We start from the raw sequence: 12,934 nt of genomic DNA, 5'->3' as shown, positions 1-12,934 counted from the left end.
GTAAGGCAAATGCTTACTGTATGGCTGTATGTTATCTGTTGTTATTACAAAAATGACCAACATTGAAATGTTGTTCTTGAATTGTCTCACATCATGGCTTGTTTAAGAGACCTTCGTAATAGCACCACCTGTGCATATGCACTTCCCAACACTGATATTGCTATTATCACATTGCGTTTTGTTAGTGCTTAATTTGTGATGTTAGTTTTTCTTTCTTCGCAGGTATCAGAGGGAGAGTGCTGAGCTAAACGAGTGGCTGCAGTCTGCACTGGAGCGTTTGGAGTTCTGGAACACCCAGGCACTGTTGGTTCCACAGGAGCTGGAGACTGTCAGAGACCATCTGTCTGCATTCCTGGTGAGGAATATAGACATTCTACTGTGCATATCAGTATGAAATGGCAATTCAGTTAGAACTATGGAGCGGTGCGCAAATCAGCGCACTAAGGCATTACATTATGTAAATTGATCAAACAATCAATTTACCAAGGAAGAAAGTAATTAATAACAACAACATGTATGAGCTGACCTGTCTTTCTCTGTCCGCAGGAGTTCTCCAAGGAGGTGGAGGGCAAGTCCTGCCTGAAGAGTTCAGTGGTGACCGAGGGTAACCAGTTGCTGCGGTTGAAGAAAGTGGATACAGCAGTGCTTCGGTCTGAACTGGCGCGAGTCGACAGCCACTGGACAGAGCTGCTTACACGACTGCCAGTGGTCCAGGAGAAGCTGCATCAGGTAGAAGATTACTGCTTTCTCATTGCACTATACGTTATTCATGAAAGGTTGCCTTCTGACCCTGCTCTGGAAGGTTTATATGCTGCTGTTCTGATGGAGTTGTTTTTTTGTCTCAGGTGCAAATGGAGAAGCTGGCCTCCCGCCACGCCATCTCTGAGCTATTTAATTGGATGTCCCTGATGGAAAATGTCATCGAGGAGGATGAGGAGAACTTGAGTAGTGCGGTGGGGTCAACGGTCTTTCAGGACTACCTGCAAAAGTATAAGGTACGTACAAATGCAATTAGTATAGTATATCAGTATCATATGTGTATAATATCAGAGAGGATAACATACTTCATACTGAAACAAACAAATGTTTAAGTACGTGGTCCTTTTCCACATACAGAACATGTAAGAATTGCCAAATATATATCTTTAGATGTCCACAATTTTGATTTAGAAAGTTATTCAAAAAGTGAGTATATACGTTGTATACATGTGAAATTTAAATCTGTAATAATAACTGCATCGGCTGTCATTTGCTTGTTCAGGGTTTCAGGGTGGATGTAAGCTGTAAACAGTTGACGGTGGATTTTGTAAACCAGTCGGTGCTGCAGATCAGCGGTCAGGATGTGGAGAGCAAGCGCAGCGATAAGACAGACTTCGCTGAAAGGCTGGGAGCCATGAACCGCCGGTGGCAGATACTGCAGGGTCGCATCACAGAGAGGGTGAGAACACATGAACACATGAACCGCCGGTGGCAGATACTGCAGGGTCGCATTACAGAGAGGGTGAGAACACATGAACACATGAACCGCCGTTGGCAGATACTGCAGGGTCGCATCACAGAGAGGGTGAGAACACAGATACTGCAGGGTCGCATCACAGAGAGGGTGAGAACACAGATACTGCAGGGTCGCATCACAGAGAGGGTGAGAACACATGAACACATGAACCGCCGGTGGCAGATACTGCAGGGTCGCATCACAGAGAGGGTGAGAACACAGATACTGCAGGGTCGCATCACAGAGAGGGTGAGAACACAGATACTGCAGGGTCGCATCACAGAGAGGGTGAGAACACAACCACTGATGAAATAGAAGAGAGCAAGAGTCAGACATCAGCAGCACAGTGCAAAAACATCATGATAAATCAATGTCGGCCTGGGCCATGGCTCAGCGGTCCAGGCACTTTGGCTGGTAATCCAGTCTAGCAGTGTGCCGCGGGTTCGACTCCCGATCCCGACGGCCTTTACTGCATGTCATCCCCCCCATCTCTCTCCCCATTTCCTGTCAGCCTTCTGTCTGTCCCTCCATAAAAAATATAAAATAAAGGCGAAAGCCACAAAAAAACATTAAAAGAAAGAGAAGAAAAATCAATGTCCCCCACACACAAGTCTGCTTACTTATTAATATATCTTCTCCTAAGTGAAACAGAAATCAGCAAACCGTTTACAGTATACACTATGGCAAATGTATTGCAGACTGTTGCCACAGATAAGCTATTGCTGCAGGACTTCCTCTGCGAAACTCTCGTTTGGCAATTTCTTTGCACTATTTTGGTATGTGCCATTAGATTTGTTAGCTATGGTGAAAACTTGAGCACATGGCTACAAAATACGAATCACATCCGTTTTTGCACGTTGTGTTCTCAGATCCAGTTCCTGGAGAACTTACTGGGAAGGTGGCTGGAGTATGAGAGCAGTATCCAGGCACTGAAGTCCTGGATGTCTTTTCAGGAGGAGAGACTGAAGAGGAAACACAGAATAGAGGACTTGAACTCAGTACAGAATGCATTCAAAGACTGCCAGGCAAGCTTCTCACTTTATTTAATATACCATCCTTGTTTTATCACAATGTGTTTCACAGACCGGAACTGATAACCTTTTACCTGTAAAAGAGATCACTGCTGTTTGCATTTTATTGTACTCTATGGTCAACAAGCAGCACCTTTAACTGATTTCTCAAATGTTTTTCAGGAAATGGAGGAGCTGTTGAAGGAGAAGGAGAGGGACCTGGAGAGGGTTGAGGAGCAAGGCTGTGCACTCGTTCAGAACAAGACAGACGAGGCCTGTGCTATCGTCATGGAGACGCTACAGGGTGTCAATCACACCTGGGCGAACCTGGACCACTTGGTAAGCCCCCTAATCTTTCAGTCACTGCATATTTTTACTGTAACCCGAGGTACAAGAATGATTGAACAGTACAAATTCACCATTCTGCTTCCTTCTGTTGTTCTATTCTATTCCGCTTGGTGTATATATTGAGGCTGATGTGATCAACTGTGTCTTTACAGATCGGGCAGCTGAAGATAAGCCTGAATTCAGTGCTGGACCAGTGGAGTCTGTACAAGCGGGCCTCAGAGGAGATCAACGGCTACCTGATGGAGGGGCGGTATTCCGTATCTCGTTTCCGCCTCCTCACCGGCTCCTTGGAGGCCGTCCAGCTCCAAGTGCAGAGTCTACATGTAAGTCAGAGGGAATGTGTGTATGATTTGAGATGCAAGGAAAATAGAACATTAGTGTGCTTTTGCATGCCTTGTTATTGGAGGGGTTGTCTATTTGCTACAGTATGAGTGTCTGTCCGAGATCTAGTTTATGGTTACATCTAGTAAAAGCAGTGTGTTTACTGTGTTGCGTACCAACGGAAGATCACTGTGACCATCAAAACCCAATCACAATCACATCCAATTGTTGTCCGGGAACTTAATTGGACTGGATCAGATCTGGATCAGATCTGTCCCTGACTCCCTATGCTGCATTAGCCCTTTCATATGCTTTGGTTGGTTTCATTGTGTTCTTTATGTTGTGTTTGTCACTTGTAAAGAACCTGCAAGAAGACTTGGAGAAGCAGGAGAGCAGTCTGAGAAAGTTTGGAGCAGTGACACATCAACTGTTAAAGGAGTGCCATCCTTCAGTATCAGACACCCTCAACAATGCGCTAAAGGATGTCAACGCAAGGTGAGTGGATGTGCATGCACTGTAAAACCCTGAGTGTAAATTTAACTGAGAGCGTACAAACATAGCCAAATGGACAAAGACGTTCAACCACCTGGTATTGGTGTCCAGGTGGACGTGTTTGCTGGAGGAGATAGCAGAGCGTCTGAGGAGCAGTAAAGCCCTGCTGCTGCTGTGGCAGCACTACAAGCATCTGCATGAGCAGAGCTCCACCAATGTCCAACTGCAAGAGCAGAAAGCAGACCAGCTCCTTAAGGCAGCCTGCAGTAAAGACATCGCTGACGAGGAGGTGTCCGACTGGATCCATGAATGCAGCGTGAGTTAAGCTACGGCACATTATAATTAGAAATTTGCACTCGTCATATTTACTTAGGGCAGGGCAATTGTCTTTTGAGATGCTTTTTCAAGAAGTAATGGAAACTAAATACCTAAGAACACTGAGGATGTCTTCAAAAGTTTATTACATTTAACACAAGTGAGGATGTATTGTCATTTCATATACACATACACACATACAGAATGAAAAGCATATTGATATTTAGCCTAATCGGTTGACTTGTGTTGAAGATGAAATGCACTTGTTCTGTATATTTATGTTCCTGGATGTTTGTGATCCAGGAATTGATCTGCACTTTGTTATGATTTGCTCAGGATCAGAGCATCAGCCTAAGACTAAACTGTTGGTCTGTCTCAGGAACTGCTGCGGTCTCAGGCTCCAGTGCTGGCCTCGCTGCAGGTCCTCCATGAGCTGGGCGAGCAGCTGAAACAGCAGGTGGACACCTCAGCAGCATCGGCTGTACAGTCAGACCACCTGTCTCTCAGCCAGCGCCTCACTTCTGTGGAACAGTCCCTCACCAGGCAACTCACTACGCTACAGGTGCTGCCAACACACATGAATGTGGATTTTCTTTTTACTCAGCTCCTTCTAAATTTGTGATTTTTTACTTCGTACTTTTCCAAACATTACTAAATAACAACCAATGATGTAAGCAATTAAATGCTTGTCATGGATGAAGAGTAATTATGCTGATATTCTATGTATTTGTCCAGACTGGAGTCCATGACTATGAGGCTTTCAGTGAGCAGCTGGATTCTTTGGGGCGTTGGATAGTAGAGGCTGAGGAGGGTCTGAAGGTCCAGGATCCCAATGGCTCCACTGATTTATCAACGATACAGGACCGCATGGGGGACCTCAAGGTAAACGTCTGTTACTTGCTACTGAACATCTGTCTATTATTCGCTATGGTTGATGGTTTAGTACAGTACCACCTCTTCCTGTTGTCTTCCTTTAGAGGCTGATGCTGAAATTCAGCAGTATGGCTCCTGAACTGGAACGTCTTAATGAGCTTGGTTACCGGTTGCCTCTCAATGACTCTGAGATCAAACGCATGCAGAATCTCAACAGGAGCTGGACTTTTGCTTCAGCCCAGACATCAGAGAGGTTCAGGTAGGACATAATACAAACAGAATACAAATTCAATAATTAAACAATACAAATACTGTACAAACACTTTACCTTGTTGTTTGTTGACTAGATTCCGTGCTTACTCTGCTTATTCTGGTCTCTTGCACTCAACATAACACACAACAATAATGGTAATAATAATAAGTGTAGTGATGCCCCACTAAATGAAATTATCATTTATACTGTTGGGTTTCAGTCTATTTAAAAAAATACATATAAAGGCCACCCAAACCTCCTTATACTTCCAAATATGGTAACCGATCCCATAAAAATGTGTACTTGGTAGATGGCTATAATGAGAATTGTCGTTCCATAAAATGGTTAGAATCTCATTTTGAACAAATCCCTTCAATCCGTTTTTTGTCACTTTGCAGCAAACTTCAGTCCTTCCTGCTGCAGCAGCAGACCTTCCTGGAGAAGTGTGAGACATGGATGGAGTTCCTGGTGCAGACGGAGGAGAACCTGGCTGTGGAAATCTCTGGAAACTACCAGAGTTTGGTTGAACAGCAGAAAGCCCATGAGGTTAGAGTTTTGGGACAATAATAGTCTTGACCATCATGATTATACTGCAAGTTATTTTACATTTTATCATAGCTGGATGCATAAGGCAACATTTTAATATGCGGAAATATGTAATTTGGCTCTCAAATATTGTTTGGCATAATTATCGAATTCTGTAGAGTGGAAAAAAGTAACATTTACGCAGACTGAAATTAATACAATTCCACAGGGCCTTTGCAGTGTGTCAGTATTAATCGGTTTCTTCTCATAAGATCTTTATGATGAGAACTGAAAAATCACATTCAAATGATAAGCATGACTGTAGCCATAGACCCTGTGAAATCAGTATTTCCAACCAGTGGAAGCCCTATTGAATGATTTATTATGTGCCTGTAATAGTGACACTCTTGAGTCTCTTCTCTTTACAGCTGTTCCAGGCTGAGATGTTTAGTCGTCAGCAGATTCTTCATTCTATCATCAGCGATGGACAGAGGATGTTAGAGCAGGGACAAGTAGATGACAGGTACAGTGTCCAAGCCTCACTCACACTTATCTGACATTCCAATGTTTAACAGGAAAATATAAGCTTTGACTTGCTGTTGAACAAATAGCCAGCATTCTCAGAAAATGAATGAACCCTCAATCAGCTACATAGCAAAGTAAAGTTTGATTTAGTTGAGTACTTGCAGTCTTTATATGTTACCCAAGTGCAATAATACATACATTCTGTTGTACCTGCTATTTGTAACAGTGTCAGTATTTCATAACTTTCCTATGAATCATGAAACTATTGTCCTCTCCTGCAGACATGAGTTCAACTTGAAGTTGTCACTGCTGAGTAACCAGTGGCAGGGCGTTGTGAGGCGTGCCCAGCAGAGGCGGGGAATAATCGACGGGCTAATCCGTCAGTGGCAGCGCTACAGAGAGATGGTGGAGAAACTACGTAAATGGCTGGTGGAGGTTTCCTACCCAGCAGAAGCCCTGCAGGCAGGGACTACTGTTCCTCTGCAGCAGGCCCGATCCATGCTGGATGCTGTCCAGGTATACTGTCAAGCTTTGTGGCCATAATATACTATTAGTACATATATCCAACATGTGTGGTTACGGACAAGAAGAAAGACTTCTTTGGAAAACCTGATTGTCAAACAGGTACAGAGTAATGTAGACTGCAGCAGACTGCATTACAGAAAGGTCCTTATTTTCCCCATCATTGATCAATGTTTCTGTCCCGATGGGTCTCTATCAGAGCAATATGGGTAAATTATAATGGTCTTGTGGTAATAGTAATAATAGTGAAAATACTGTATTGTTTCTCCCCACTGTCCTCTCTAAAATTATTTTAAGAAATTATATGTATTTTAGGCCATGTGTGATTGTGGACAGTAGTATGTACAGTAACAGTGTAACACTTGATTACGGTCTATTGATTCCAGCAGTGTGTACATTCACTAATCTCCAACACGGACTGACTGTCATAATTTACTGCTGCAGCTGAAGGAGAAGGTTCTGCAGCGCCAGCAGGGCAGCTACATCCTGACCGTGGAGGCGGGCAGGCAGCTCCTCCTGTCGGCAGACAGCCGAGCAGAGAACGTCCTGCAGGGGGAGCTCACAGACATCCAGGAGCGCTGGGTGCACGCCAACGTCTGCTTGGAGGAGCAGAAGAGAGAGCTGGCCACCTTGTTAAAGGTACACTAAAGGCCAATTCATAGTCCAGTTTTCGGTGAAGAGGTGACCACCGAAACAGTGGTTAGTAAAAAGAGTGATATGTGTTGTTCGAGCGGTGACCACCGCGGCGTGATGTCATGTTGTGGTTTTCGGTGGTCACCTATTCAATGAAAACTGGACTATGAATAGGCCTTAATTACTTGGTGACACAGATGGGCGTTTGCCGTTTGTGGTTTGCAAATATGAGGTGAATCTTTATGGTTTGGGGCATAGCATGGTGTGAAGAATAGCCTGGGAAGCCCTGCACGGATTCGCTCAGCGCTAGGTGGGTCACGGAGTCGGTGCCAAACCAACCACATATAACCAGCCTGAGTCTGGAATATCTAGATATGTCATCATATGCCATGGGTTGCTGCGTTGTCATTTAACCCATTTTGGGCGGGAACCCCTTTTGGTGTTAGCATTATGTTATGCTTTAGCTATTGAAAAGTAGCAGATCTACAAGCTCATAGCGCGCCACAGAGTGGCGCGCTATGAGCTTGTAGGTCTGCTATTTTTTTTAAATCGAAGAACCACTGACATAGAAACATAGCTTTTTCAGAAAACTGTCAGGATGTAGAAGACATTTTTAGAATCTGATCTCAGGTCAAAATAAATGACCTGAGAACCCCTTTTGTGTTAGCATTATGTTATGCTTTAGCTATTGAAAAGTAGCAGATCTACAAGCTCATAGCGTGCCACAGAGTGGCACGCTATGAGCTTGTAGGTCTGCTATTTGTTTTAAATCGAAGAACCACTGACATAGAAACATAGCTTTTTCAGAAAACTGTCAGGATGTAGAAGACATTTTTAGAATCTGATCTCAGGTCAAAATAAATGCGTCGCTGATGGCTATATATAAAATTTGGTTGCACACGCTATCATGCTATCTTATTTCAAGCATCACTGCCAACATTATGGAGTGTGCAGCAGCGATTTGTTTGAACTTTGATTCACCTTTCATTTGTGTGTGTGCTGTGTACAGGACTGGGAGCGTTGTGAGAGAGGTATCGGTGGATCACTGGAGAGGCTACGAGCCTTCAAACGGCAGCTGTCTCAGCATCTTCCCCATCACCACGAGGACCTGCAAGCTGAGCAGATGCGCTGCAAGGTAGCCTGTTTTTTTTCTTTTTTTGCTTCTACAGCTTGGTACAGTAATTATGGCCTTGGCTGTAAAAGTTGTTTTTCCAGAAATATCAAGGAATTACAGAAAACAGATGTTTGTACAGTACCTTTAGGGACTAACCTAATTATACATGGCCTTCCCTGACCATGCACAGATGCCAGAATCTGTTTGCTGTTCAGTGTTTCATCATAAACAGATCCTTTTTTTAAATGGAAAAGAGTGAGGATGTAATGTAATATTATTAGGAAGCACCACAGCCACAGGGTACCACACTGTTCAGAAGGTTGAGAGCAGTGAGAGATTTCTTTGCGCACCTTTTCAAATCCACCTACATGAGCATATGCAAATGGAGTTCCATTGTACTGTACACGCTACTACTTATATTGGCACAGTGGCACAAATGTTTGGAACAAAGCGTTTTTTTAAATGTTATGCCTAGGACAGACAGAACAACACAGATGTTTCATAATTTAAGATAGATAGATATGTTATTAAGTGATGGTGAAAGTAGACAAGTGATGGATTATGGAACGCTCATTAAGATATTACTATGTTGATATCAACATAAGCGCGCCACCAAGTTAACAGATCAGATCAGATCAACATATGGAATGAATTCTGTACTGGCCATATATGGAGCTTGTCTTGAGTGTACAGGGTTTGATGAGGTCAGATCCACATATGGAATGTCAGAACAGGTCAGATCCATATATCTAAGGGTGGCAATGGGGGCAGTGTCTTGAGTGTACAGGGTTTGATGAGGTCTGGCCATGTATGGAGCGTGTCTTGAGTGTACAGGGTTTGATGAGGGCCCAGGTAGCCCCGGGCCTTAATTTTTGGGCCTGTTGAGAACTCTAATTTTCACCGGCTGTCGGGCGCGGCTGCACTAATAACTTTGGGATCCACCTATGGAATGTCAGAACAAGTCAGCTCCATATATGGAGATCTAAGGGTTTGAGGTTTGAGGTCAGATGAGTTGCTGGCCGGCTCCCAGCAGTCTGCTGTCACCCAGGCGGATGCATGCACGCGATCTTGCCCTTTTGGGCGAGGTCGCTTCTCGCCCTCAGGCATCTTACTGGTAGTGGTTGTTATTATTATTATTATTATTATTATTATTATTATTATTATTCTTCTCATCATCAGGACCTGGAGAACACATTTGATGGCTGGACTGAGGACATGGCCCACCTGACTGTGCTGAGAGAGTCTCTGTCCTGTTACATCAGCGCTGAAGACCTGTCTGTTCTGCAGGAGCGCATTGAGCTCTTGCATCGACAGTGGGAAGAAATCTGTCACCAGGTATATTATGCTAATCTATACACAAGCAACTATGTTATAACAGGTAACAAATGCCATTGGATAGACTAATTTATCTTCTATGAGTATGTTATTCTTAGCGTGAGAGGCCCTAGTCAGATTATTACTATTAATTCTGACATTAGACGAGCACCAATCCTAGTCCCTCTTAACAATGCAGCTCTTAATGAAAGGAAAGTCTATTGACTTTCCTTTCATTAAGAGCTGCATTGTGCTGAATTTGTGCTGAATTTGTGCTGAATTTGTGCTGAATTAGCCCTTCACTAAGTCCCTCCCCAACCCATCCTTGTCCAATAGGCACGTTAGCAGCGAAGAAAGCTTGACCTGCATACCAACTGTTGCTAAACTATTTGGATTGGCATTGGACAATCGCTTTTTGGGGTGGGATTTAGTGAAGGGCTAATTGTGATCACTCTGAAAAGCAAATTAACCTAAACAAATGGTTAACAAATGTCCAACATATAAAGCTTAGGATGATTCTGACTAGGGATGAGTCTGAGATGAGATTAGTTTATTATGAAGAACACTTAAGACAAATGGTGTGTGCAGTTACATGTTATACCAGATGGTGGCACTGATGTCCCACAAAAATGCTTGTAACTTTAGCCAGCACCTTCTGTCATTGACTTCACTGATCAGCTTTGACACATGGGATCAAAAGGTATCTAACATGGCAAAAACAAACAGACTAATACATGTGAGACATTATAGATTTTACACAATTTATTCTCAAATAAGATGTTCTAAACATCTCCCATGTAAAATTGTTATTTGATAGCATTAGCTGCAGGCTGTCATGTCATGTCATGTCATGTCACCGTGTACTGTAAACAGTATCATACTTAATCAGAATAGTACAGTATGCAAATGGGTATCCAACAGTAGTCTCTCAGACCTCATTCAAATGAGAAAATGGGCCAGTGTGAGTAGAGTTGAGGTATACAAACGGAAAGAAACCTCAATGCAAAACAGGACATAGATTCTTCAGATGCTGCATCCTGTGTAGAGCAGAGCGAGTCACACACAGGAAATGAAATGCTAGCTGTATGATCACTCATGGTACTGGGACATCTATATGTCACTACTATTAAAATTTAGGCAAGTCATTGCTGTAGAAGAAACAGCTGTATAATTTGGAGAAACGCATTGTGATTTAGCAGGTATGTACTGATTGTGCGTGTGTGTGTGTGTGTGTGTGTGTGTGTGTGTGTGTGTGTGTGTGTGTGTGTGTGTGTGTGTGTGTCTGTGTGTGTGTGTGTGTGTGTGTGTGTGTGTGTGTGTGTGTGTGTGTCTGTGTCTGTGTGTGTGTGTCTGTGTGTCTGTGTGTGTGTGTGTGTGTGTCTGTGTGTGTGTGTGTGTGTGTGTGTGTGTGTGTGTGTGTGTGCACGCGTGCGTATATGTAACTGTATGTATACATACTGTGTATACTATAGCATTGACAATACAGGATGTTTTTCCCCTTCAGCTGTCATTGCGCAGGCAGCAGGTGAGTGAGAAGCTGAATGAATGGTCGGTCTTCAATGAGAAATACAAGGAGCTGTGCGAGTGGCTCACCCACATGGAGAACAAGGTCTCCCAGAACGGAGACATCAGCATTGAGGAGATGATTGAGAAGCTCCGAAAGGTAACTAAAAAGCAACGGCTACCAGTTCTTATTTACTGTCTGTTTCAGTGAGCTGTGTTGTTCTTCGAATAGTTCTTGTGTGTCTTGCATGCACTTTTTCAGTCAATGCACATGTGTATTTTACACAGTGCTCCAACACACCAAGTCATTGTACTAGTTTAACCTATACTGTAAACACACCTGGCCATTAATGGCCCCTACAGACTGTAGGAGTTTTAAAGTTGTCGGGAGTCACCAGATCGTTAAGTATTTCGTACTACAGGAGTCTTTTTTTTTTTAATCGGCTGTCATTATATCTTTGTGGTTTTCACACTAAACCATTGATCAGCGACTAGGGATCACACACTGCACACTGTGCTCTCATTGGCTGTAATATGGACCTTCTCTGGGTGCCTTCGGAACCCTGTTCATACTGTATGATGTCCAGACGGCAAGAGAGTAAAATATCAAACCTGCTAGATATTCAGAAACTCTCGGGAAGGCATATCGGTGAGCGCTTTTATCGCATCAAAGCTCGATCTTGCATCAGATCAGGGGTTTTGTCGGCGAGCGCCAAAAAAGCTCCCCGACAGCATTATCGGAGCAAATATCGTGCAGTGTGTAGGGGCCATAAAGTGGTATGGATTGATTCTCACTGTTGCCACTCCATTCTCCTATTGTACATTCTACTCACTGTTGTGTGTCAGGATTATCAGGAAGAGATAGCTGTGGCACAGCAGAACAAGCAGCAACTTCATGAACTGGGAGAGCGTCTGGCTAGGGCGAGCCATCACACCAAAGCTTCAGAAATTGAGCAGAAACTTGGAAAAGTCAGCGACCGCTGGCAGCATCTCCTGGACCTCATCGGAGCTCGGTAAAAACACAGACACACACCTTAACCCTGAATAACACAAAGTGAATAAGAATCATTGTCATTATCATTGTATAATAAATATTTTAAATATGTAAACAGTAAACACACTACTTTTGATCCCTGACTAGAATTTAATATTTTGCCTGTTCCACTCCAGACAGTGGTTTATTGTGTTTCATTTGGTGAATAGAGTTGCGTTCATTGTATAGAATTACTGTACATTCATTACTGTATATAGAGTTTCATTCATTGCATAGTGTTCCATTTATTATAGAGAGCTGCATTAATTGTATAGAGTTGTATTCATTGTATTATTAGAGTGAAGAAGCTGAAGGAGACACTGGTGGCTGTGCAGCAACTGGACAAGAACATGAGCAGCCTGCGCTCTTGGCTGGCCCACATCGAGACAGAGCTGTCCAGCCCCATCACCTACGACACTTGTGACTTCCAGGAGATCCAAAGGAAGCTGGATCTGCAGCAGGTAAAACATTGTAGAAACTCATACTGCTACCTACCAACCCTTTTTTATCTTTATCATTATTAGTAGTATTTTTGCTACCCATAGCTGCATCTTCTTTTTCTGTGTCTGTCTTGTGTTTCTTTACTGCTGGCCTACCATTGACAACTGCATTTCAATAAAGTTCTATCTATCTAGTATTAATTATTGTGTGCTGGACC

At 43.3% G+C, this 12,934-nt stretch overlaps 1 protein-coding gene across 1 annotated transcript in view; it reads left to right on the top strand.

The window, feature by feature from the left end:
- syne1b (spectrin repeat containing, nuclear envelope 1b) overlaps window positions 1-12,934 on the top strand; it is a gene marked incomplete at its 5' end in the record, with an annotated part of 113,565 nt that overhangs the window by 87,651 nt on the left and 12,980 nt on the right. Inside the window, 22 exon segments of the mRNA XM_079528331.1 lie at window positions 223-355; window positions 547-729; window positions 846-995; window positions 1,262-1,438; window positions 2,365-2,520; window positions 2,689-2,844; window positions 3,006-3,176; window positions 3,536-3,669; window positions 3,778-3,982; window positions 4,361-4,543; window positions 4,717-4,863; window positions 4,959-5,113; window positions 5,506-5,653; window positions 6,061-6,155; window positions 6,439-6,673; window positions 7,066-7,086; window positions 7,088-7,318; window positions 8,322-8,447; window positions 9,606-9,761; window positions 11,245-11,403; window positions 12,090-12,256; window positions 12,575-12,737. Coding sequence (XP_079384457.1) covers window positions 223-355; window positions 547-729; window positions 846-995; window positions 1,262-1,438; window positions 2,365-2,520; window positions 2,689-2,844; window positions 3,006-3,176; window positions 3,536-3,669; window positions 3,778-3,982; window positions 4,361-4,543; window positions 4,717-4,863; window positions 4,959-5,113; window positions 5,506-5,653; window positions 6,061-6,155; window positions 6,439-6,673; window positions 7,066-7,086; window positions 7,088-7,318; window positions 8,322-8,447; window positions 9,606-9,761; window positions 11,245-11,403; window positions 12,090-12,256; window positions 12,575-12,737 — 3,451 coding nt within the window.

Source organism: Electrona antarctica (genome assembly GCF_951216825.1).
Source record: "Electrona antarctica genome assembly, chromosome: 18".
NCBI classification, from domain to species: domain Eukaryota; kingdom Metazoa; phylum Chordata; class Actinopteri; order Myctophiformes; family Myctophidae; genus Electrona; species Electrona antarctica.
This window is presented reverse-complemented; position numbering and strand designations above follow the sequence as displayed.